The sequence below is a fragment of the Geotrypetes seraphini genome, chromosome 3 (genome assembly GCF_902459505.1).
Source record: "Geotrypetes seraphini chromosome 3, aGeoSer1.1, whole genome shotgun sequence".
Taxonomy (NCBI): domain Eukaryota; kingdom Metazoa; phylum Chordata; class Amphibia; order Gymnophiona; family Dermophiidae; genus Geotrypetes; species Geotrypetes seraphini.
Window position 1 is genome coordinate 7,920,308 of NC_047086.1, and position 25,097 is coordinate 7,945,404.

A 25,097-nucleotide genomic window follows, 5' to 3' on the forward strand; every position below is an offset into this window, starting at 1 on the left:
AGAATACAGGGTAGGTGCTATATATGTGGAGGCTAATTTTATAAAGGGCATCTATGTCAAAGTTCAAAACAGTGCCTATTTAATGCCTGTTCTAGTGCAATTGGCGTGTCATTCTGGACAGACAGGTAATATCCCCATGCTTGTGAACTGTGCAAAAATAATCCACTCCAGTTTTTTAATCCCTTCTCCTTCACTAGAGGGCTCTGCTGTTCCCTTTAGTTTTCCTTCAGCATGCAAGCCAGAAGGCAGAAGGAGTCTTCCTGATCTGATCTGTATAATATTTTTTTCCAGTTTTTTTGGTCTCTATGTTTTTGATGGATTTCAAGCTCAGAACTCCCCTAGTTGAAGGTCCAGCTTTGCCTGCATGGAGGAGAAGCAGACTGAGGTCTGCAGCTGACAGATGGTACCTGTTGGCTAGCATGCAGAAATTTTTCTGGAGCTCAGGGTCCATTCCCCTTGTAGTATTGCTCACCTGCTAGGTCACAAGTTTGAGCACAGACTATCAGACATATGTAGGAGACTCAGTGGGGTTCTACAGGATGCCAGCTGTATTTCAGCTCCCCCTTTTCGTGTGGGTGGGTCCGCTGGGGTTAGAGACTCAGTCAGACTTTGGTTCGACTGCCAGCCTGAAGATTCATAGTTGGAGGAGTAGTCCATTTGAAGCAGTGATTTCTTCTCCCAGATCCAGCAACTTTAGGAGTTGAGGCAGGCTCCAGCACATATCTAGCACAGGTCACAGTGAGTAAGGCTGTTATTGCCTATGAGGAAAATCGGGGGGGAGGGGGGGAATCTTTAAAACCATTTAGGTTTTTAGGTTTCTGTCCCTTTCCTTAGATTTCCCCACCTCCAAAATCTATTTTTTTTTAGTTTAGTTGAGGCGTTTTGGAGATGTTTTTGTAGTGCCAAAACACTTCAACAGCGACCATCTTGGATTTCCCAATTTTTTTAAAGTTCTCCAGAACATAAGAACGTAGGGAAGTTCTTCACCCAGAGAGTGGTGGAAAACTGGAACACTCTCCTGGAGGCTGTCGTAGGGGAAAACACCCTCCAGGGATTCAAGACTAAGTTAGACAAGTTCCTACTGAACAAGGACGTACGCTGGTAGGGCTAGTCTCAGTTAGGGCGCTGGTCTTTGACCAAAAGAGCAACTACATACCGAATGAACTATTTAAAGGCTATCACGCGCCAAAGAGCGTGATACGTCAGCACGTAAAACTATCACACTAAGACTTCTGACCCTCTCATTCTGTCAACCATTACGTTAGTGCGAAACCCGACACCACGGCCTTATACACTACACATGTTGAAATAACAAACATTCCCACTCATCCGAAATGAATTATAAATTAGAAAAGAGATGTATGCGTTCTAGTTTTCAGTTCTCCCTCCCCTTTTTCTCACATTTTTTCACATTTACTGTGGTCTGTAGGCTGCCGATATTCATCTCTTTTCTAATTTCTAATTTATGATATCTTTGGCTGGGATTCCGGATGGGATGGGTGGGGGAGAGGGGTTTGTAATGTGAAAAATTTGTTCGTTTCTCGAGCCTTTGGCTCAATAAAAATCATTTAATCATAATATGACATCTTTACCTTAACACCAAAAAGCTCCATTATTGTTAGCTAACAATTTTATTTCTGTTATTTGCTTTCTTTAAGAGAACTAATTGAGGGTACTGAGGTCCTTCAGGAATTAGAAAATGTACCTACAAACAACGAAAGACCAAAAATAAGATGTGTGATAACTGACTGTGGAGTTTACAGTCCATGAATGCAAAGCCATAATGTATCATATTTGGATTGCAAACTGTTCAGTTTGCCATATTTATTCTTCAGGTATTAATAAACAATTGCTTTATATATTTATCTCTTGATATAAGATTTGCCGATTCCTTTTCAGCATTGAAAATATGGGTAGGAATAGGAGCAGCAGGATAGAATCTGGGTGTTTTGACTGACTTAAAAGGACTGCTTTGATGCCTGAGTAGAAGCCACCAGAGAAGACCAGATCTATATGGAGCAAAAGGAATGTCCTAAAGAGAGAAGCAGTCCCACTTGTACTGTAGATCTCTTTTTTCCCCCACCTGCTATTATATACATCTCATCTCTGGTACAGAATATTGGTTTTCTGGGAGCAGAGTTCAATGGGGGGGGAGGAGAAAGATGTGATTTTTTTGGGAGAATTTGGTGGATACCAGCTATTACAGACATATGGAACTTGTTACTATTAGTTATTCAAGCCAATCCATGCTTTCTTGTGTCTCATTGCATTCTATTCTTCAAGAGTGTCTTTTGTACCGTGTTTCTTTTCAATTTCACTTTGCACAAAAATTATGGAGAGATTTGATTTAGAGTTTTGTCATCAGAATGCCAGCAGATGATCAGGAGGGAGCTAGTACTAAATGTGATGAATGTCTCAACAAAATTGTAGAATAGCATTTCCTTTCTTAGCACATTTTTTGTTAAGAGGTTGTCCATTAAGGTGCGACATTCTGTTGTCAGCTTAAGGGTAAGATTGGATAGGCAGTTGAATATGTGCTCAGATCAGTGCAGTGATAGTCTTGTATTTGAATCAATTACTGCAGATTTGATTCATCAGTTGAAGGTATCTCACCTCTTTCAATATGGCCTTGGTTGTTTATGCAGTTGTTACTAGTCAGTTGTCCAAATTAGATTGTAAGCTCTTCTGAGCAGGGACTGTCTATTGAATGTTAAAATAGACAGTGCTGCATACGCCTTTCAGCGCTATAGAAATGATAAATAGTAGTAGTAGTTGGACCACTGCAATTCTTTGTGCTATGATGGTCTGGCTAAGTCAAGTCTCAGGTAGCTTAAATTGTGCAAAATACCATGACCGAAAAACAGAATTATATTACTCCAGTCCTTTTCAATTTACACTGGCTTCTAGTCTCTGCCAGACCAAAATTTTAGCTTTTGTTTGGTGTTCAAAGCCATCCCACATTACTTGTAGACTATTCTCCCTTCAGATCACTGCTTTCTTCCCCAGAAAAGTTTGTTGCAGCTGCTAATTATCACCATTTTAATATGCTGGTCTAGTAGTTGAATAGCTTGCCACAGGAATTAAGAGAAATTAGCAATTATTTGCTTTTTAGGAAATATTTTAAAAAGTGACTATTTGTACAGTGTTATGACCTTACAGGCCAACAAAGATTTCAGTATGCTATCTAATTATAGACCAGTTGGGATAGTACAGCTGAATGATGGGATTTTGTGATATATTATTTTAATTTTATACTTGTGTTTATTAAGCACTTGAAATACCATCTCTCAATTTTGAAAATCAAGGTGATTTTATTGTATTGTTATCTGTTTACTTGTATATTGTAAATGCTTTAATATCATATGCAAGGCAGCATAACAAATGAATAAATAAAATGAATTAATCACATCAAATATTTCTTATTTGTTCAGAAAAGGAAAAAACACTTAAAAAGTTACATAATCAAAAATCCTACAAAATGATTACAATTCATTGACAGATGTTCTAAGAACTGAATGGAATATGCAAAACATGCATTAGTTGGGAAATCTGAGAAAAGAATCATCAAAATGACTGACTGAAACTATTGTGTGAGATAGTAAATGGACCTTCAATATGTTTGTTAATTAATATAGAACATAAGAATTGTCGCTGCTGGGTCAGACCAGTGATCCATCGTGCCCAGCAGTCTGCTCACACGGCGGCCCTTAGGTCAAAGACCAGCGCCCTAACTGAGACTAGCCCTACCTGTGTACGTTCTGGTTCAGCAGGAACTTGTCTAAATTTGTCTTGGATCCCTGGAGGGTGAGGCTGAGGTGAGCAGCTTCATGGAGGGGCTGGCAGTAGGTTCCTGGGACATTCTATGTGGGATCAACATCATAGAACATTCAGAAGTACCTTTCAACATTCTCCTCAACATCTGGCTCAAAGCCATTTCCAAGACAGGGCATCTAATATAATAAAACGCTAGGGTCCGTTTTCCGTGAGATGTACAGCATCTCAGATAGGAGTGCGCATGCGCCTGAAACACTCTCTCTCCTCCCCCGAGACAGATGTCGGACACGGTGGCTGTTGGCCAGTGCTGTTTTTTGATCTGCCCTGCTCCTTGCCTGAAGTCCTCTCTCCTCCCCCGAGGCTGATGTCGGACGCGGCGGCTGTCTCCCCCGAGGCAGATGATCTCATGGGAATCAATGTTCTTCGCTCTGCCCTGCTCCTTGCCTTACTATATTTTTAAGTTGAAAGACCAGGCAGCGGCTCCTCTCAGGATCCCCACCTGCGTCGGAAGTCCAATGCAGTTGGTGATCTTGAGAGGAGCCGCCGCCGCTGTGTCTTTCAACTTAAAAATATACTAAGGCAAGGAGCAGGGCAGAACGATCTTCAAAATGATGGCAAATCGATCTCCGGGGGGGGGGGGGTCTGGGAGGAGAGGGATCGCGGCCACTTAGCGCCCCCACCGAGGAGCCCAGCAACTTTCCGCTGTCCGGGACCCGACTCATTTGCCGCCCCCCCTCTTCCCTTACCGCGGGCCCGACTGGCGATTCAAGCAGCGTGTGCTGCACTCTTCACACGCTGCTTCGGGCCCTTCTACTGCCCTGATTTACTCTGGCACGTCCGTAGCAAATCAGGGCAGTAGAAGGGCCCGAAGCAGCGTGTGAAGAGTGCTGCACACGCTGCTTGAATCGCCATGTGTAGTCGGGCCCGTGGGAAGGGAAAGGAAGGGGAGGGCGGCAAAGGACTCGGGTCCGCGTTTGTAGTCGCGACTGTGGGAAGGGAAAGAGGGTAGAGGAAACGCTAATGCAGGCACAGGGAACTGGTGTGGGGGGAGGGAATGCAGCTTTGCACAGACAGACAGAGGGAGGAAGGAAGACAGAAAGACAAGAAGAAAGACACAGGGGCAGGTGCACAGGGAATTGGTGTGGGGGGAGGGAATGCTGCTTTGGACACAGACAGAGGGAGGAAGGGACACAGAAAGACACAGGGGCAGGTGCACAGGGAACTGGTGTGGGGGGAGGAAATGCTGCTTTGGACATAAAGACGGAGGAAGGGACACAGAAAGACACAGGGGCAGATGCGGGACAGCGGGAGTCACGTCAGGAGGGGTGCGGGATGCCGCAGAGGGAACTTTTCCAATGGGTGCAACTGGGCGGCTGTCGGGAGCCTCTGATCACGGGCAGAGCAAGGTAAGTGTATCATAGGGATAAGAAGGAGGAGGGGGGGAGAAAAAGGAAGGGACGCCTACTGTTGGACAGGGGGAGAAGGAAAGAGGTGCTGATGGACGGGGGGGTGAAGAAAAAGGAACGGAGGCCTAATGTTGGACAGGGGGAGAAGGAAGGTGCTGCTGGACAGGGGGGAGGTAAAACAAAGGGAGAAGGGCTGCTGCTGCATAAGGAGACCTGTGAAGGGGTGGTGGTGGACACAGGGGAGGTAAAAGGAAGGGAAAATGGACAGGGGGAGCAGGCAAGGGGTGGTGATGGACAGCCAAGGAAAAAGAAAGAAAGAAAGCGGCTAAGGAGAGAGAGAGATAAAGAAATAAAGAGAGAGACACACACATATATTCTAGCACCCGTTAATGTAACGGGCTATAAGACTAGTAAAACAATATGACTCTGACCTCTCATCATTTTTCCTCTGTGACTCTAGAACCTTCTGCTGAGGAGTCATATGGGATCTTTTCAGACCCATCTCCTCCACTACCTCGCAGGAGATCATCTCCACAAAGTTTCATGTACCAAATTTATCCAGCAAATGGGCCAAGCCTTCCCAATCAAGGTGGAGTCTGAGTCCGAGTCAGTGAACTTCAAGCACTTGTTTCAGATCGTCCTTAAAACAAAAAGAACTGACCCCGAAATATCCACAAAGAAGAAAATCCAGAGAAAACCAAAAAAACTCTGTGGAGTAACGATGTTCCTAAATGGACTTTATTTGAAAGTGTCAAAGTTCCAAAGGTACACTGAAATCATCCACATAAAATAATTCCATTCACATAAAAATAAATCATCCACATAAGAGCCTTAAAGGACCTAGTCCGCTAGGGATACAGGACCCAACACGGTCTGCGTTTCGACAAAAAGTCTTCTTCCGGGGTCCCTGGGAGGTCCTATAAAGGTGAGTACGTGGGAAACAATTGTGTGGTGAGCCGGAAGTGAGACACTTGCGCACCACACAATTGTTTCCCACGTACTCACCTTTATAGGACCCCCCCCAGGGAAACCTGAAGAAGACTTTTTGTCGAAACATGGACCGTGTTGGGTCCTGTATCCCTAGCAGACTAGGACCTTTGAAGGCTCTTATGTGGATGATTTATTTTTATGTGGATGGAATTATTTTATGTGGATGATTTCAGTGTACCTTTGGAACTTTGACACTTTCAAATAAAGTCCATTTAGGAACATCATCACTCCACAGAGTTTTTTTGGTTTTCTCAGATCCTCCTTATACAGTAAAGAATGACACAGGGACAAATTTTCCTCATCCCCTCAGGATCTCTGTATCACCGTTCCATCCCCATGAGCTCTATCCCTGTCCTTGTCCAATTCCTGCAAGCTTTGTCTTCATCTGCACAAGCCTCAAACACTTTATAATCATAAGCATTTAAGGCTTGTGTGGTTAAGACAGAGCTTGCAGGAATGGGACAGGGACAGAACTCGCGGGGACAGGATGGAAATATTGAAATCCCATGGGAACAAATAGTTCTTCGTTCGCATCCCAAATTCCTCCCAAAAATCATCTCAGAATTTAATTTGAACCAGTCTATAGTTCTACCTGTCTTCTTTCCAAGGCCACACTCTTATCCTGGTGAAGCTGCACTCCACACATTGGACTGTAAATGTGCACTGGCTTACCACCTGGATCGAACCAAGCCTCAGCTAGAGAATGACATAAGAATAGCCTTAATGGGTCAGACCAATGGTCCATCATACCCAGTAGCCCATTCTCACAGTGGCCAATCCAGGTCACCAGTACCTGGCAAAAACCCAAGGAGTAGCAATATTCCATGCTATCGATCAAAGGCAAGCAGTGGCTTCCCCCAGGTCTTTCTCAATAACAGACTGGACTTTTCCTGCAGGAACTTGTCCAAACCTTTCTTAAAACCAGCAACGCTATCCGCTCTTACCACATCCTCTAGCAACGTGTTCCAGAGCTTAACTATTATCTGAGTGAAAAAAAAATTTGCTCCTCTCCGTGACCACATACCATTCCCTCACCCCACTATCCACTAAAACTGTCTCCTACTCCCATAAAGCCCCTTGGTATCTTCCATATCACAGAGAACTGAAGCAGAAATGTCGAGTACTGGAGCGCAAATGGAAAAAATCTAAATCCCCTACAGATAGACAGTCCTGGAGGGTCAATATTAAATTCTACAATACAGTACTAAAAAAAGCAAGGAAGAATTTCTACGGTGATAAAATCTCCAGATCCAACAACCAGAATAGTGCATTGTTTAACATCTGGCGCTCCTTAACCTCTAAAAACGACTCCACCATGCTCCCCTCCTCTCCATCAGCCAACGATCTAGCAAAATTCTTCAACGAAAAGGTCACTACCTTAAGATGCTCCTTCCCACCAGCAGTCTCTTACAACTCTCTGCTGCCCACCGACTCCAGCCCTACCCTAACCATCTCCAATCCTATCCCAGTCGACCGATCCTGGACTGCCTTTGAGCACGTTTCCCAGGTCTCTAAACTCTGCCTCAAACTGAAATCCTGCAACTGTACCTTGGACCCATTCCCCTCCTACCTATACGAGAAAATTCCCGCACAGGCCATCTCATCTCTTACCAAACTTAAAAAATCTGCCCTACTATCAGGCCTATTTTCTGCAGAAATGGGACATATTTCCTTGACCCCCCACTACTGAAAAAAGCTGATCTAGACCAGTGGTTCCCAACCCTGTCCTGGAGGACCACCAGGCCAATCGGGTTTTCAGGCTAGCCCTAATGAATATACATAGAGCAAATTTGCATGCCTGTCACTTCCATTATATGCAAATCTCTTTCATGCATATTCATTAGGGCTAGCCTGAAAACCCGATTGGCCTGGTGGTCCTCCAGGACAGGGTAGGGAACCACTGATCTAGACCCTTCCACACCATCCAGCTATCGCCCAATAGCAAATATTCCTCTCCTGACCAAGATGCTAGAGTCCATCATATCTACCCAACTCTCATCCTATTTAGAGAGATTCTCCATTCTACTACATTACATTACAGATTTCTATTCCGCTTGTGCCTTGCGGTTCTAAGCAGATTACAAATTAGGAGACTGGACAATTTCAGGAATATTACAGTACATAGAATCAGGAATGTATCAAGTTACAATTGTTAGTCTGGAAGTTTCCAGGAGAAATTTAGAGCACATAGTAGATAAATAGTAGGTTGATGAAGTGAGTTGTACAATGTTTAGGTATAGTTATGGTGGGGTGTTCGTGTGTGTATTTTCTAGTGCTATGTTGAGGTTAAGATGATGGAAAGTATTTTTTGAAGAGATGAGTTTTGATTTCTTTTCGGAATTCTTTTATGTCTATTGATTTGATCAGTAGATTGGAAATGGTAGTGTCAATTTTTGCTGCCTGTGTAGCTAAAAGGCTGTCGTATAGTTTCTTGCGTCGTGTACCTTTGAGAGGAGGGTAAGCGAATAGGTTTTGAGTTCTCCTTAATCTGTGTGAGAGATTACGGTGTAGTCTTTTGTTTAGGTAGCTGGGTGCTGTTCCGTGTGTTACTTTGTATAGTAGACAGTAGAATTTGAACTGGGATCTTACTTTTATTGGTAGCCAGTGTGAGTCAAGGTAAGCATTGGTGATGTGGTCAAATTTGCTGAGGGAGTAGATGAGTCTGAGAGCCGTGTTCTGAACAGTCTGTAATTGTTTTATCATGTAGTTTGGGCATGATAGGTATAGGCTGTTGCAGTAATCTACTATGCTTAGTACCTTACTACCTTACCAATATGGCTTTAAACCCAACTTCAGCACCGAATCTCTATTGGCCTCATTAATCTCAAAGGTTCAACAATTTCATTCTCGTAATAAGTTCGCTGTTCTTCTACAATTCGACCTTTCTGCAGCTTTTGACGTTGTCCATCATGATATTCTAATTTTCCAACTTTCTGGTTAGGCATTAACTCCACAGTCAGACTGGTTCTCAAAATTCTTATGTTCCCGCTCTTACACTGTTAACATGAATGGCACCTCATCCTCTCCTTGGAAACTGATATGTGGAGTCCTGCAGGGTTCATCTCTATCCCCTATTCTTTTCAATGTCTATATGTCCTCCCTGAAACTCCTCCATCTATCCCCCTTGGAAACACTTTACACTTATGCTGATGACATCCTTGTCCTCCTCGAGTCCGACTCCAACCTCACCAACCTCTCCGAGAATATTTCTTCATGTATAGCGAACCTCCAATCCTGGGCTCTCATCGTACAAATGAAACTAAACGAGACCAAAACAAAACTACTTTGGCTCGGCCCAGATTTAGATCAGCTACCCACCCTCATCCCACTATCCTCTGGCACCACACTGAAGCTTGAGTTCTCAAGCAAAGTCTGGGCATCATCATTGACTCTACACTGTCCTTCAACGACTACCTCAACTCCTTGATAAAAAAATGCTTTTTCAGCCTTCACATGCTGAGGAAAGTGAGATCCTGCTTCCATCAACAACACTTTGCTGTCCTCGTACAATCCATCATCCTTTCCAGACTGGACTACTGTAATTCCATCTACTTAAGCCTAACAAAGAAAAGCCCACAAAGACTTCAGCGGATTCAGAATACTGCGGCTTAGCTAATCCGCAAAAAGTAAATTTGACCATGTCTCTTTCAAGATCCTACACGGCATCCTTCCTCTCCTTATTCCACTATCTTGGAATTCCACAAATCCTAATACCACCAGATCCACCCAAAAATTCAAACTATCCTTCCCCTCATTAAAAGGCATATCCCATGCAGGAAAACTAGGGACATCCCTCTCCTTCAGAATCAGAGAGATCTGGAATAACCTTACTACTCCAGAATCTGGGCTCCCTCCAACTTTTCCGAAAACTTGGCTATTCTCAAAAATGCATTACTTCCTCCCTCTTTGGTATACTAAGTCCCTCTAAACCAGGGGTAGGGAACTCCGGTCCTCGAGAGCCGTATTCCAGTCGGGTTTTCAGGATTTCCTCAATGAATATGCATGAAATCTATTTGCATGCACTGCTTTCAATGCATATTCATTGGGGAAATCCTGAAAACCCGACTGGAATACGGCTCTTGAGGACCAGAGTTCCCTACCCCTGCTCTAAACATTCTTTATTCTAAGTCCTGTAACCCTTCATTGGAGTTCCTTCTCTATACCAGTTCCTGTAAATTGTGCCGAGCTCTACGATTGTGGAGAGGATGCGGTATACAAACTTAAGGTTTAGTTTAGTCTATTGGTTTTAAAAGTATTTCCCTGTAACTTCATTGAATGTCCCCTAGTCTTTGTAATTTTTGAATGAGTGAAAAATTGATCCACTTGTACCCGTTCTACTCCACTCAGGATTCTGTAGACTTCAATCATATCTCCCCTCAGCTGTCTCTTTTCCAAGCTGAAGAGCCCTAACTTTGTCTCCTTCCCAATGGAATCTATTTCCATCCCCATGAATCCTGTACCTGTCCCTGCCCCATCCCTTCAAGTTTTGTCCTCATTTACACAATCCTCAAACACTTATGATTTTAAATGTTTGAGGCATATGCAGATGAGGACAGAACTCACGGGGATGAAGTTAGTAGAGATTTGGAATGGACTCCCTGACTCAATTAGAATGATTGGTCAGCTACAATTGTATCAGAAAACTTTAAAAACTATGTTATTTTCATAATATTTAAACGGTTTACCCATAAGATCTACTAACCGATAAATATTGTATGTTAACCGAGTCGAGCTCCAATGGGGAAAGCCGACAGTGGACCAAGAGTTTAAGGTTCAGGAAACGGTATACCCAGAGGATACCATGCAGAAAGATTGCGGGGAAGACTCACTGGATCATAGGCAATATAGAAATCCTGACAGATCGAAAGGGACACAAGAGGGAAGGAAATGCAAGAAAATAACAGGCCACAAACTCAAGTGTCTGTACACAAACGCCAGGAGCCTAAAAAATAAGATGGGGGAATTGGAAGCTATGGCACAAAAAGATAACCTTGACATCATCAGCATCACAGAAACATGGTGGAACGAGGAAAACGTCTGGGACACTGTGCTACCGGGATACAAGCTATACCGCAGAGACAGAGTAGGACAAAAAGGTGGGGGTATTGCCCTATACATCAAAGAGGGAATCGAGTCTACTGGAGAGAACACGCCAAAAACGAAAAATAAGGTAGAGTCTCTATGAACCAAAATACCGGGAACAAATGGAACAGAAACAAAGATCGGCATCTACTACCGAAATTCTTCTTTACGGAGAAGGTTGAGGATGCCTGGAATGCGCTCCCGAGAGAGGTGGTGGAGAGGAAAACGGTGACGGAGTTCAAAAAGCGTGAGATGAACACAGAGGATCTAGAATCAGAAAATAATATTAAATATTGAAGAACTAAGGCCAGTACTGGGCAGGCTTGCATGGTCTGTGTCGGTATATGGCCGTTTGGTGGAAGATGGGCTGGGGAGGGCTTCAATGGCTGGGATGATGTAGATAGGCTGGGGTGAACTTTGACGGAAACTTCAGTAGTTGGAACCTAAGCACAGAACCGGACAGAGCTTTGGATTAATTGAATCAGGTTGGGCAGACTGGATGGACCATTTGGGTCTTTATCTCCTGTCATCTTATGTTACTATATAACACTCTTGACTCAACAAGATGGATGTCTTATATATCCCAATCTTCGAGCTCTGGCTCTCAGTGCTTGGTTCCTCAAAGGTTCCTGTCATCTTTTCCACCAGTAATCCAACACATTTTCTAGCAGCTAATAAACCATCTACCCCCAAATCATACTCCTTGATATGGAAGAGATGTTCCACCCCAAGCATTTTACAATACTTATAGTATCATTCCAATACTGGAATTCAAATGACTTCAACCATATGCTGAATATAACACTAAACCATTAAACAGTTTCTCAAAGAACTTACGCAACTGCACCCTCCAAATCACCCCCCTTCTCCTAGGTGGGATCTTAATTTAGTTTCGACTCAGCTTCTGCTACCTCCATTTGAACCTTTTCCCAGATGCTTCTCTACATACAATTTCTCACATGGCAAGAATAATTAGTGAAATTCTCACTTGTTCAATGCTCACCTTACACCAGATTTTTCCCCTCAAAAGTAGTCCTCCGTACTCATCCCAAATTTCTTCCCAAAGTGGTCATTCTCTTTCATCTACACCAGGAAATTGTCCTTCCAATTTGCAATGACTCTACATACTCTAGACTGCAGAACAGCTCTTCCATTCTATTTGCAATGTACCAAAACACTGAGAAAAGGATTAAGTGACTTGCCCAGGGTCACAAGGAGCAGCACCAGGATTTGATCCCACAACCTCTGAGTATAGAGGCAGCAGCTCTACCAGTGAGCCACACCTTCAGTCTGTACCACTATGGCAATTCTTATGTGAACTGAGTATAGGACATTGAAGCCATTGTGACATCACTGCTGAGGTTGGCTCTTAGGCATTGATGGAATGAGGCATTATGACATCACAATCTCAGCTCTGCAATGTTGCTACTCTTTGTGTTTCTGCCAGGTTCTTTAGATCTGGATTGGCTGCAGGATACTGGGCTTGATGAAAAGGAATGGGGAAGCAGTTCATAAATTACATTACATTACATTACTGGCTTATATTCTGCCTGTACCTTTCAGTTCTAAGCGGATACATAAATGCTCATACAGCCACTTCATCCTGTCTTTGGAACCAATTACCTGCCCAGATAAGATCACAAGATTCGCTGATGACCTTCTAGAAAACGCTGAAGACTCATCTTTTTAACAGTGCTAACGGACAACCTCCTCCAAGCTCCCTTTTTTCCTCTCTCCTCCTACTTTCCTGTTCCTTGCTCCCCTTCAACTCCCTGCTCTTCTACCGCTCCCTCACCTCTGCTCTCCTCTTCTCTTCTCCCCTCCCATGTTTTCCCCAGGTGTCCCCCCCTTTCTCTCTCTCTCTACATCTTCTCACCTGTCTCCTCTTCAAATGCCTATAATTTTATTGTCCTGTAATTTTATTGTGAATGTCAATTGTAACCCGTTCTGAGGTCCCAAGAGAATGGGATAGAAATCTAAACAAATAAATGTACTGCCTTTTTGTTGCTTTGGCCTTTCAAAGCGGTGGGCACTGGAGGATTAAGTGACCTGCCCAGGGTCACAAGGAACAGCACCAGGATTTGAATTTCACAACCTCTGGCCGCAGAGGCAGCAACTCAACTAGTGAGCCAAAGCCCTTCCTCAAATGTCACTTTTCATCTCCAAACATACTCTTTCAATTTGGATAGCTGACTGCATCAATTTTTGTTATCAAACCTTCCTCCTCCAGGAAATGTTTCTACACTTCTCCCTCCGTATTTGCTGTGATAGGGGATTAACAGACCCGCAAATACAGAAAAACCGCAAATAACTTTTTCATATGTTATTCACTGTTTTCTATTAAAAACCATCGTGAATATGGTGAAACCGCGAATAACATGGTGGGAGACCTGGCCTGTTCCTGAAGGAGAAGCAAAACATGGTGAAGAAAGCACCGGGAATCAGCAATTTTTCTCTGTAAACGCTTGGAATCGGCGATTTCTCTATGCAAGCTGACATAATTGGGGGGGGAGGAGCTAGCAAGCTAAAAACCATGAATGCTGAAACCGCAAATACAGAAGGAGAAGTGTATTACAATAGCCCATCTCGGAGGAGTTTCTTATTCTGACATTTGCAAAGCAGCTACATGGGCTTCTCTTCATACCTTTTACCCAACATTATTGCCTGGATATTGCTTCTAGAACAGATAGCAGATTTGGAAGGGCGCTAGATGGACCATTGTTCTGACCCAGTAAATCTATTCTTATGTTCTTATCCCTATCTCAAACTTTATACCTCCACCCTTGGACTATTCTATAAAGACTTGATGTATAGCTGCAGTCCTCAGCTAGGGAATCACCAGTGTGTCTGCTCATTTCCTATCCCATTTTCCCCAAAAGTACTCAGAACGGGTTACAGGTTAACATACATAATAAACAGATGTTCTCCGTGGACATCAAGTCAATGCAGGCACACCTCCCTCCCCTAAAAATAAAAAAGAGGAACAAACTTTCTCCACTTCGCTGCTTCTGCATTTACTCATTCTTCATCTCTTCCATATTGTATGGCAAGTTTTTCACACTACAGGCTACAGAAAATAACAGATGATGCTCACGCTCAGTGTGGGAAGGATGCTATGCTAATTGAGCTGAAAACATTGCGCACACACTAGAGAGAGCACTTCCAGACCAGTGGCCTGTGGCTGGATGCTTAGAATAATAATAAGAAGAAGAACTTTATTTTTCTATACCGCCATAGTCAAATGACTTCTAGGCGTTCACATTGAAAGAAGGCTGGACAATCAGCGAATTACAGAATGCATGAAGAGAAATGTTACCTAGGAGGAGTTACATGGGGAAGGAATACATGAGATATTGGAGTTACCAGAGAGATTACATCAGGGTTTGCAGCAGGGAATTAACATAGTGAGAGGTCATCTATTTAGGCAATGAATTTGTCGAATAGAGTGGTTTTCATTGATTTTCAGAGTGAGTGAGCTTCAATGGCAACTCTGGCAGTGGGAACCTAAAGATGGTACCGGGAGGACTTCTATGGTCTGATGCCCAGAAATACTGAAGAAAAGACAATTCAAACATGAATATACTGTGTAATGAGTGTGACTATTGGGCAGACTTTATCTGCTCTGATTGACTATGTTAATAGATTAAACTAAACTAAAACTTACTGCCTCATTTACAAAGCCGCGCTAGTGGCTGCCGCGTGGCAACGGCTCCAAAGCCCTTTAAATCTCTATGGGCTTCGGGGCTGCTAGCGCGGCTTTGTAAAAGAGGCCTTTAGTCATCAACCAAGAGGAGCTCGACTCGGTTTACAATAATGTAAAACATAATACATAAATTTAACAAGAAAAAGTCGACTGAAATAGTTAATTTCCAAAATGTTTAGCAAACAAAAAAGTTTTCAGAACTTTCCGGAATAAAGCAAAAGAACCTAAACTTCTTAATGTAAGTGGTAAAGCATTCCAGAATGACTAAATCTCTTAAAGGTTCTGTTTTTACCACTGAGAGGGAAATGTAAGTTTTAATTTTTGAGATCTATGAACATTCGGGTCTAAAGGAATCAAAGTGGCAAAAATGCCAAATAGGATCTGAATTGAATTCTGGGATACGCTGGGAGCAAATTAGATGGGGTGGTTTTTCTCAGGTGCCTAATTTCATTTCCGTTTGTTGCCACTGATCCGAGAGGACTTTCCAGGCTGTCAGATTCTAGACTCTCCCCGAGCCTGACTTTAAGCTCTTCTGAGCAGAGACCAGCGTCGCCCACGTGCACTGTCGTCACAATGGCGGACACGTCGACACCACGCACTCGATGCGATGACGCCACGGAATGTCTCACTCACGGGAAACGGCGAGGGGTGGACGGGAAGGCTCCAAGTCCTTTCGCACGGCGTCCGCTTCCGAAACACGGCGCGTCAACCAGGGGCTAAATATCCTCCGGGAAGCGGAAGGTATCGAAGACCGGGAAGGCTAAGAAGGCTAGAGAGGGAGCGGCAGCTGAGGCGCGCTTGTTCCCCCCCGTCCCCCCCTCGCGTTGGGTGCGGCGGCGGGATCAGGTGACCGGGCCAGAGGGAAGCGCGTCTCAGTAGGAGCGAGGCGGCGGCGGCGTCGAGCGCGTGGGATAACGGCGTCGTGAGAGAGCGCGAGAGACGGAGCGATGAGGCGGGGAGCGCTGCTCTCGGCGGCCCTCGCCCTCCTGCTCGGCCTGTGCGCGGCCAGCGGTGAGTAAGAGGGGTGGGGGAGGGGCGTCGTGAGGAGACTCCCTGGGGCGCGGGAAACGGAGCTTCTGGACTAGTAGAGGATGACGCGGGCACCTCGTTTCATCCTAAGTGTCCGAGGCTTGAGCGGGTAAGGCCGGGGGGGGGGGGATGCAGTTTCCCGCGGGAAAACCGCGGTCCCTCCGCGGCCATTGTGCTTCGGCTCCAAGATGTAGCCTCTGGATTTCCGGAGCGCCCCTCCCCCCACCTCCATCCAGATGCAACCTGGAAGGCACTTGGCTTTGTGGCCTCTCCTTTCCCAAGGACAACACTTGACTCCATTCCCTGTAGCCCAGGCAAAAGCCGGTCCCTGGAAACCAGTTCACCAGGGGACAATATTCAAATGGGGCCACGATCCTGACGCATGCGCACACCATCTTCTTCGCCTGAAGATCAGGGGTGTCAAAGTGGGTCCTCGAAGACCACAAGCCAGTTGGGTTTTCAGGATTTCCCCAATGCATTGCTTTCATTGTATGCTAATAGATCTCATGCATATTCATTGGGGAAATCCTGAAAACCCAACTGGATTGCGGCCCTCCAGATGGTCTGCGCGTGCGTTTGCTGTCCCGGCTTGCGCGCAGGGAAGGGAGGTGGAGCAGGAAGCGTATAGGGGCAAAGAGCAGGGTTTTTGACCAAGCGACTGGTCCTCTGCAGTGGCTTGTTTTTGGATCAGCCAGCCCAGTGGATGTGTCTGAATTTCGGGCTCAGTTCCCGAAGCAAACCGATCGGTTTGTGACCCGGTTTTCCTCTGACCCGATTCACTAACATCTGTGCTGATCCGATTCGATCCGTGCATGCAAACTTCAGCGAAACAGGAAGCTGTTGGCAACTTGGCACTGATTGGTGCAAAAGCAATGTCTAGAGAAATGTGGTTAGGTGGCTGAACTTGAGCTTCTTTCCCCCAAATAAATCCTTAAGGTTCAGTATTGTCAGACATAAGAAGGAAAATAAGCCTAACTTTCTATTTCTATCCTTCTGTGGCAAATACTCATCCTGAGATTTGGATTGCATTATTACTATGTGGTTAGAACGGGGAATTTGATAACTGAAAATCATTGAATCAATGTAGGCAAAACAAGAAATAGTAACCTTTTCAAGTTATCATAAGTACAGTTCCCTGTTCTCTGCAGGTGTTTGCAGCGTCATAAATTTGCATAAACTGGCATTTGTGTACCCAGTTCATCTGGGGTTTTATTGGAGGGCAAAGGGATCTTGGGAAGAGAGGAGGGCTAATGAATAGGGACAGGAAATTTCATAGGGGATAAAGTCTAGAATACTGCTTGTCCGATTCAGGGGAAAAAAAATTTGATCGATTTTGCCAGTTGAATTAGTTTTTTTATACAACTCTATTTGCTTTGTGATGCAGCTTTTTTCACAAATACGGTAGAAATAAAAACTGGAAAATAAGCTATTTAATTGAAAAGTCTTAAACATTTTATCTGCGAGGCCAACACCTTCTTCCCCTTCTCAAGACAGTAAGCCGTGATGACCTGAAAGAAGTTTTAGGTCTCTAATTGTTGGTCAAAAAATATTAAAATTAGTACAAAACTCAGCGGTTCATTTGATCTTCGGTCTGAAAAAACATGATCATGTTAGCTCTTATTATAGACAGCTTCACTGGTTACCTTTTGATGAAAGAGTTTTATTCAAATTTGGCTGCATCTGCTTTAAAGTATTATTCGGTTTAGCTCCATCTTATCTTGTCTCTCTGGCCATTTTCTGGTATCTGCTTTTCTCTATCTTAAGTCTCTTGCCAGGATTTTCCTTTCCTTTTCCTTTCAGCTTTCTTCAATTTATTTCTCTCTAGGTCCAGATTTCACTCATTCTTACTATCTAGACTTTTTGACTGTCTGCTGGCAGCTTTCCATCTCTTTCCCTTACGCTGGCTCTCCTATTTGACTTCTCTTTATTCCCAGTCTTTCACTTATCTGCCCTCTTCTTTACAGTGTTTGCTCCCTATATCTGCCCTTTCTTTCCCCTGCCATCATCTCCTTCCTTCCTGTCCCCAGATATCTGCTCATTTCTCTCCTCTCTTCCATCCAACGTCTGCTTCTTCTCTTTCCCTTTCTATCTAGCATCTCCACACTGTATTTCCCCTTCCACCAGTATCTCCTCTCTTCCCCCTTCATATAGTCTACCCCCTTCCATCATCTCCCTCCTTTTTCCCCTGTCTTTCATCCAGGCTTCTGTCTCCCTCCTTCTATAGAGCTTATTCCCCCTCGCCTTCCATCCAGCATCTTCCCATTTCTATGCAGAATCTGCCCTCTCCCCATACCAAACCATTTCCACCAGCTTCTGCCCCCTTTCCTCCCACCCCCTTCCACCAGTGTCTGCCTCTCTCTCTCTCCCCCCCCCCATATCCACCAGTGACTGTCCTCTAGCACCCCCACCATTGCTGCTGTTTTCCTGAAGCATCAGCAGGGGCATAGACACATTTTTGGAGGGGCTAGCAGTTAATTTAAAGGGGGCACTGAGCACACCAGTTACTTTAATATTAAAATTAACTTATCAGGTGGGGATCATCAAGCCCTCCCAGCTAAAGAAATCTTTAGCTGCCTGTCCTAGCTGCAAAGGAAAGGTGGCAGATAGCATGAGGAAGTGATCCGCTAGTGCACAGCATGCTTGCAGCACTGGTGACAGTGGGTTAGTGTTGCCACTGTCTGTTGGCTGCTTCCTTGTAGTTGGGGTAGGTGGTTTTGGTTGACTTCAGCTACCAGAACTGGGGAGATTTACCCCCAGCTACAATGTTCAAATCCAAGCTAAAGGCCCACTTTTTTTTAAACTGCTTTCAACTCTTAACTCCTACTCACTGCTTTCATTTCTTCTACCATAATCTCCCCAACCCTGTAATGTCCTAAATTAGATTGTTAGCTCTTCAGAGCAGGGACTGTCTATTGTATGTTAAAATGTACAGCACTGCATACGCATTTTCAGCGCTATAGAAATAATAAATAGTAGTAGTAAATTTGCAGATGACACTAAACTGTTCAAAGTTGCACACAGGTTGATAGAAATTGGAAGACTGGGTGTCCAAGTGGCAGATTAAATTGAATGTGGACAAATGCAAAGTGATGCACTTTGGGAAGAATAACTCGAATCACAGTTTCCGGATGCTAGGGTCCACCTTGGGGGTTAATGCCCAAGAAAAGGATCTGGATGTCATCGTAGACAACTTGATAAAACCTGCCCAATGTGCAGCGGTGGCCAAAAAAGCAAGCAGGATGCTAGGAATTATTAAAGGGATGGTTAACAAGACTAAGAATGTTATAATGCCTCTTCTATTGCTCCATGGTGTGACCTCATTTGGAGTATTGTGTTCAATTCTGGTCTCCTTATCTCAAGAAAGATATAGTGGCGCTAGAAAAGGTTCAAAGAAGAGCGACCAAGATGGTAAAGGGGATGGAACTCCTTTCATATGAGGAAAGACTAAAACGGTTAGGGCTCTTTAGCTTGGAAAAGAGAAGGCTGAGGGGAGATATGATTGAAGTCTACAAAATCCTGAGTGGAATATAACGGGTACAAGTGAATTGATATTTCACTCCGTCAAAAATTACAAAGATTAGGAGACACTCGATGGTTACAGGGAAATACTTGTAAAACCAATAGGAGGATTTTTTTTTTTTTCACTCGGAGAATAATAGCTAAGCTTTGGAGCTCATTAACAGAGGTTGTGATAAGAGCAGATAACATAGCTGGTTTTAAGGGAAGCCACTGCTTGCTCTGGATCAGTAGCATGAAATGTTTCTACTTGTTGAGTTTTGGCCAGGTACTAGTGACCTGGATGGGCCACCGTGAGAACGGGATACTGGGCTTGATGGATCATTGGACCCTAGACCAATTGCCTCAATTCAAATTTTTATTAAAATAATAATTAGTTCAATTGCAACTATCAAACTTCCTTGAGCAACACATCCTGTTACATGACTCGCAATCTGGATTTCGTTCTTAATTTAGTACAGAAACTGTAATGGCTGCGATCCTGGACTACCTCCATAATCTGCTTAGTTTGATCTGCGCCTTTGATCTGGTTGATCACAAAAAACTTTTGGAATGCTTGGATAAGGTCTATTCTTGGTTTCAGGGATTCTTAGAATCCTGTACATACCAAGTTAGAGCTGCTAATGTCAATTCAGCATCATGGATAAACCCTTGCATAGTTCCTCAGGGTTCACCTTTTGTCCCTGACACTTTTCAATGTCTACCTTTCTTCTCTTGGACTGACTTAGTAAATTCGGAGTAAAACTGTTTAGCTATGCTGATTTCACCATCAAAGTCCCCTGTGAAACATTGCTGAGTAATATAACTCAACTCGTATCATTAAGACTATTTTTTATACTATTGAGGCTTGGATGTTGGAATTCAAACTGAAATGGAATTCTGACGAAACCAAAAAATTTTTTGCCTCCCCTTGACAAAGTTATCTCATAATCCATCTAAATATCCAAATAAACTAAATTCTGAAAAAACAAAATTCCTTTTGCTCGAAAAAGCCCAAACTCCTACCATCACTGAACTGAAAATCAAAAATACCAAATACCCAATACAACCCGAACTAAAACTCCTAGGAGTTACGATAGACAGATGTTGCACAATGCAGCCCCAGATCAACAAAACAACCCAGAAAGCTTTTCTAACCATGAGAAATCTCCGTAAAATCAGAAAATTCTTTGACCAAGAACAATTTAGACTAATCGTCCAATCCCTAGTCTTAGGTCTGCTGGATTATTGCAACTCCCTATATCTTCCTTGTCCAGCCACTATGATAAAACAACTCCAGACCATACAAAACACCGCCCTCAGATTGATCTACTCACTCAAAAAATATGATCACATAACAACTGCCTTCTTAGACTCTCACTGGCTACCCATACAAGCACGAATCCAATTCAAATTCTACTGCCTGATATTCAAAGCATTACACGGCTCTTCCCCCTCCTATCTAAACAACCGCTTAAACCAAATCTCCACCTCAAGACACAGAAGAACCTCGAACCCTTTCGCCTTCCCCCCACTCAAAGGCACACATCGCAAGAAAATGTTTGACAACCTTCTGGCAACACAAGCAGCAAAAATCAACCATTCCATCTCCAATCTTATGACAATATCAGACAACCTCAAAACATTCAGAAAAGAAATCAAAACCCTGCTTTTCAAAAAATTCATCCAAATATCTTAACCCCTCCTCTTTTACCTCCAGAAGATTCACCTACCTTCAGATAACCTTCCCCCAAATTACCCACCTTAACACCTTCCAATTAAACAAATACCATCAATAGATTGTAACCTACCCTCTCTAACTGCATTCCATATGTATTTTTCATACAGTTCTTCACTGTCAGTTTAATTTCCATCCTATAAGTTCACATAGAATTTTTCTTTTTTCAACCATCTTTATTTTCTCTTCTTTATTAATTTCCAGGAACTTTAGTTAGATTGTGAGCCTTCGGGACAGTAAGGGAATTTTTAAGTACCTTCTTACTTCTCATTTATAATCTTAATGTATATTTTCTTCAAACCGCTTAGAACCTAACGGATGTAGCGGTATATAAGAAATAAATTACATTACATTACATTACATTACATTACATCTATGACTGTAAATTCCATGGATCACAAATTCCACTATTAAAACATTGGGTGTTACCCTTGATCAAAACTTAACAATGAAAAATCAAGTCAACGCTGAGGTTTCTTCATGTTATGCAAATTGCATACACTTAGAGCTTATTTTGATGCTCCAGCATTCAGATCTCTGGTTCAGTCCCTGATTTTGAACCAGCTCGATTATTGTAAACAGTATATCTAGCGGGCATCAAGAAAAACATCTTAAGACTGCATATCAAGTTTTAAGTTTATTTAAAATTTCTTATACCGCCCAATCAGCCTTCTAGGCGGTGTACAAATTTGTAAGAACAGAGGACAAACTTAATTAAAATACAAGTTTGAGGTGACTGTATGTCACCAAACTAACTATAAAATCTTTTAAAAACTATTAAAAACAAAGACAAACAAGAACAAAAGGTAAAAGGCAAGAACTACATTAGGCAAAGTAAAAGAGAACAATTAAGGAAAAAACAAGAGGGAGGGCTGCTGTTAAACTCGATAGTATTTTTTTTTCGCTCGATTGCCCTTAAAAGGACAGTTAGGCCTCAAAGGCATCAAGGAAGAGAAATGTCTTTAGCTTCGTCTTAAAGTTATTAAGGTTTGATTCTTTGCGTAAATAGTTTGGAATACAATTCCAAAGAGAGGGAGCAGTGACAGAGAAGATAGTAGACCTGCAATCGAACTCATACAAAATCAGAAGATATGACCCGTCAGCCCTTTGTATCGAAACTTACACTGGCTCGCTGTAGAAGTGTTATTTTTAAACGGGCTGCTTCTGATCAAACACCACAATACTTGAGATACTTATGTTTTCTTATTTCCGAGGAACCCCAGAAACTCATGTTGGTTTTGTCTTTCCACCAGCTAATGGCTGCAAATACAAAAAAATATCATGAGCGCTTACTCTTTCCATGCATGATAGTGATTTCAGGTAATTGTTCTCTGTCCCATTCCTAACTTCACATCAGAAGGCAATTAAAAACTCATCTTGTTCATGGCCATGTATCTTCTACTTCTCTTTTGTGAACCGCATTGAACTATTTGCTTATGTGGTCTAGACATTGGTTTATTGTATTTCGCATTAACTTTTAACTTTCTTCCATTTTTCTACTTCCTTCTCAAGCTACTTTTCCATGTCTTCCCCTCCTCTCCATCCATGTGCACCATCTCCTCCCCACCGAGGTCTGGCGTCTTCTTCCCCTCTCCGCCATCAGAATCAGTTACTTTTTGTTCCCATTGCTGCAGTCTTGCACTCTTCGGGCTGCTTCCTCTGGCAGCCCCAGAAGCTTTCCCTCTGGTTGGTTAAAACAAATGTTCTTATTGCAGCACCTTCCAGCCAATGTACGGTAAGCATTTCACTTCTCCCTTCTGTTTTCTCCTGTGTGTTAAAGGAAGGACAAACTGAACTTGGTGAGGTCATCTGTGCACACAGTAATGTGGAATCCACAGGGAATGTAGCAGCCTCTTACCAAGGCATGTTTTGGGACCTTGCCAGCTACTTGTGACCTGGATTGGCCACTGTTGGAAACAGGATATTTGGTACTTGGCAATTCTGTTATGTTAAGTACTTCATTTTACAATCTGTGGCTCTTCCAACACGCAGTTGGTTCAGCCTGAGTTAATGTTGTCTTGGCCTTTTCAGATAGTTTAAACTTTCAGAAGTAAACACTTGGGCACGAGTGCCTAGAACTGAGCTCGACAGCTTCTGGAAACTTGCTCAGATTGTTATCCTTTGGCTTTTATGTATAATCTCTGTTCTAGGTGGTATGAGCAGTTCAGCTCACCATCTCCAAGTGTTCACATTTTATTTTATGTAAATTATTTATAATCTGCTTAAAAAGCCTAAGCGCCTCGCAATAAAACATATCTGGCTGATGGGGGAGGGCTAGTTACAGTTGGGTTTCAGTGGGAGGGGGGGAGTTGGCATATCGGCCCTGGCCATAAGAACCCAGGCTGGGGTTGCTATTACTATTCTGTATTGGTTGCATTACTTAAATTATCAAGTTGTATAGTTTCTTTGTAATGGATTGTGATATACACTTCTCCCTCCGTATTCGCGGTTTCCCTATCTGCGGTTTTGATTATTCGCGATTTTACGGCCGCTGTCTCCAACCCCCCAAAAAACATCATCACTTAAATTTTTTTCTGTTTAGTGTTCTGTACAGTGCCCTGAAATCCATGATTGCTTGGCTGCACTGAAATTGCTGGTTGTTTGCCTGCCCATTCTAAATTTCTATTTGCTCTAGGGGAATGCCATTCATGCCTCTGAATATCTGTTGGTGATAATGTCTGTCAGTTGTGAAGCCTGGCTGAATAGGGCAGGAGCCAGTGGCGACGGGCTTGCACTGTAGCCACCTCTTTCCCGCTTACTAATTGTTTGGTTTGGGGTTTATTTTGTTTTGGTTTGTTGTTTTTTTACCCCCTTCCCTCCCCTCCGCCCCTCTCGCGCCCTCTCTTACCACTTTTATTTGCCAAAGAGCCCAACAACAGAGAACAAGAAGAACAGCAAAAGAGCACCAACTTCCCTCCCCCACCCATCCCTGTTCAGTGCCCACGTGCTGGCGGCTGCAGTGCTGAAGCTCCTGCAGGATTTGCATAAGTCAGTTCAGCCCGATACTGGCCGCGTCTCAATCCGCTTTCCCCTCCTCCCATTCCTGTTTTCAGGCAAGCAGCTGCAGGGTTTCATCCCCCCTTCCCTCCCCAGTGTTATACTGGTATCAGTTCAGTAGCAGTGGGCTGGGGGTTCCGAGGTTGCAAATGTCCGACCCACTTGGCTTTCAAGAGTTGGTGGAGAGGGTGGTAGTGAGAGTTCTTCTGACAAATTGCTTGCCTGCCCTGAAATCGCCGGTTATTTGCGGTTTCTTTAGTAAAAATGTTGGCAGATCCCTAAAACCGCGAATAACATATTGAAAAGTTATTCGTAGTTTTTCCTTATTCACGCCTACATCCGGAACGCATCCACCGCAAATACGGAGGGAGAAGTGTAATCTGTTGCTTACTTAGCAGGACTATGCAGATACCTCCGGACACTGTCTTCCAAAACACTGCAGTTAGGCTCATCTTTAACCTAGGGAAATTCAACCTTGTTCCATCAAAAACTGCATTGGCTGACGATAGAGGGACAAGTGCAAGTCAGTTGTCTTTTTTACAAAGCATTACATGGCCTACTGCTCAACTCTCTTACTAATTGGTTCCTATTCGCTGGACCTGGCCGATCTACATGTCAACTATTCACCTTCCCCTCAGTCAAAGGCTGCACTAAGAAAAGATTCCTTAACACAGTGATTCCCAACCCTGTCCTGGAGGAACACCAGGCCAATCGGGTTTTCAGGCTAGCCCTAATGAATATGCATGAGAGAGATTTGCATATGATGGAAGTGATAGGCATGCAAATTTGCTTCATGCATATTCATTAGGGCTAGCCTGAAAACCCAATTGGCCTGGTGTTCCTCCAGGACAGGGTTGGGAACCACTGCCTTAACAGACTCCTA

General features: G+C 43.5%; 2 protein-coding genes across 7 annotated transcripts in view; both read left to right on the top strand.

The window, feature by feature from the left end:
* Nucleotides 1-3,399, top strand: part of PPIL6 (peptidylprolyl isomerase like 6) — a 102,163-nt gene extending 98,764 nt beyond the window's left edge. For 5 of the 6 annotated variants that reach the window (XM_033939213.1, XM_033939216.1, XM_033939215.1 and 2 more), the window contains one exon: nt 1,659-3,399. In XM_033939213.1, the coding sequence (XP_033795104.1) occupies nt 1,659-1,770 (112 nt within the window). In that variant the 3' untranslated portion in view covers nt 1,771-3,399. The remainder of the gene's footprint in view (nt 1-1,658) is intronic. The other variant, XM_033939214.1, reaches the window with a different exon arrangement.
* Nucleotides 3,400-15,707: 12,308 nt separating this feature from the next.
* CD164 (CD164 molecule) overlaps nt 15,708-25,097 on the top strand; it is a 60,309-nt gene continuing 50,919 nt past the window's right edge. Inside the window, exon 1 of the mRNA XM_033938371.1 lies at nt 15,708-15,966. Coding sequence (XP_033794262.1) covers nt 15,903-15,966 — 64 coding nt within the window. The 5' untranslated portion in view covers nt 15,708-15,902. The remainder of the gene's footprint in view (nt 15,967-25,097) is intronic.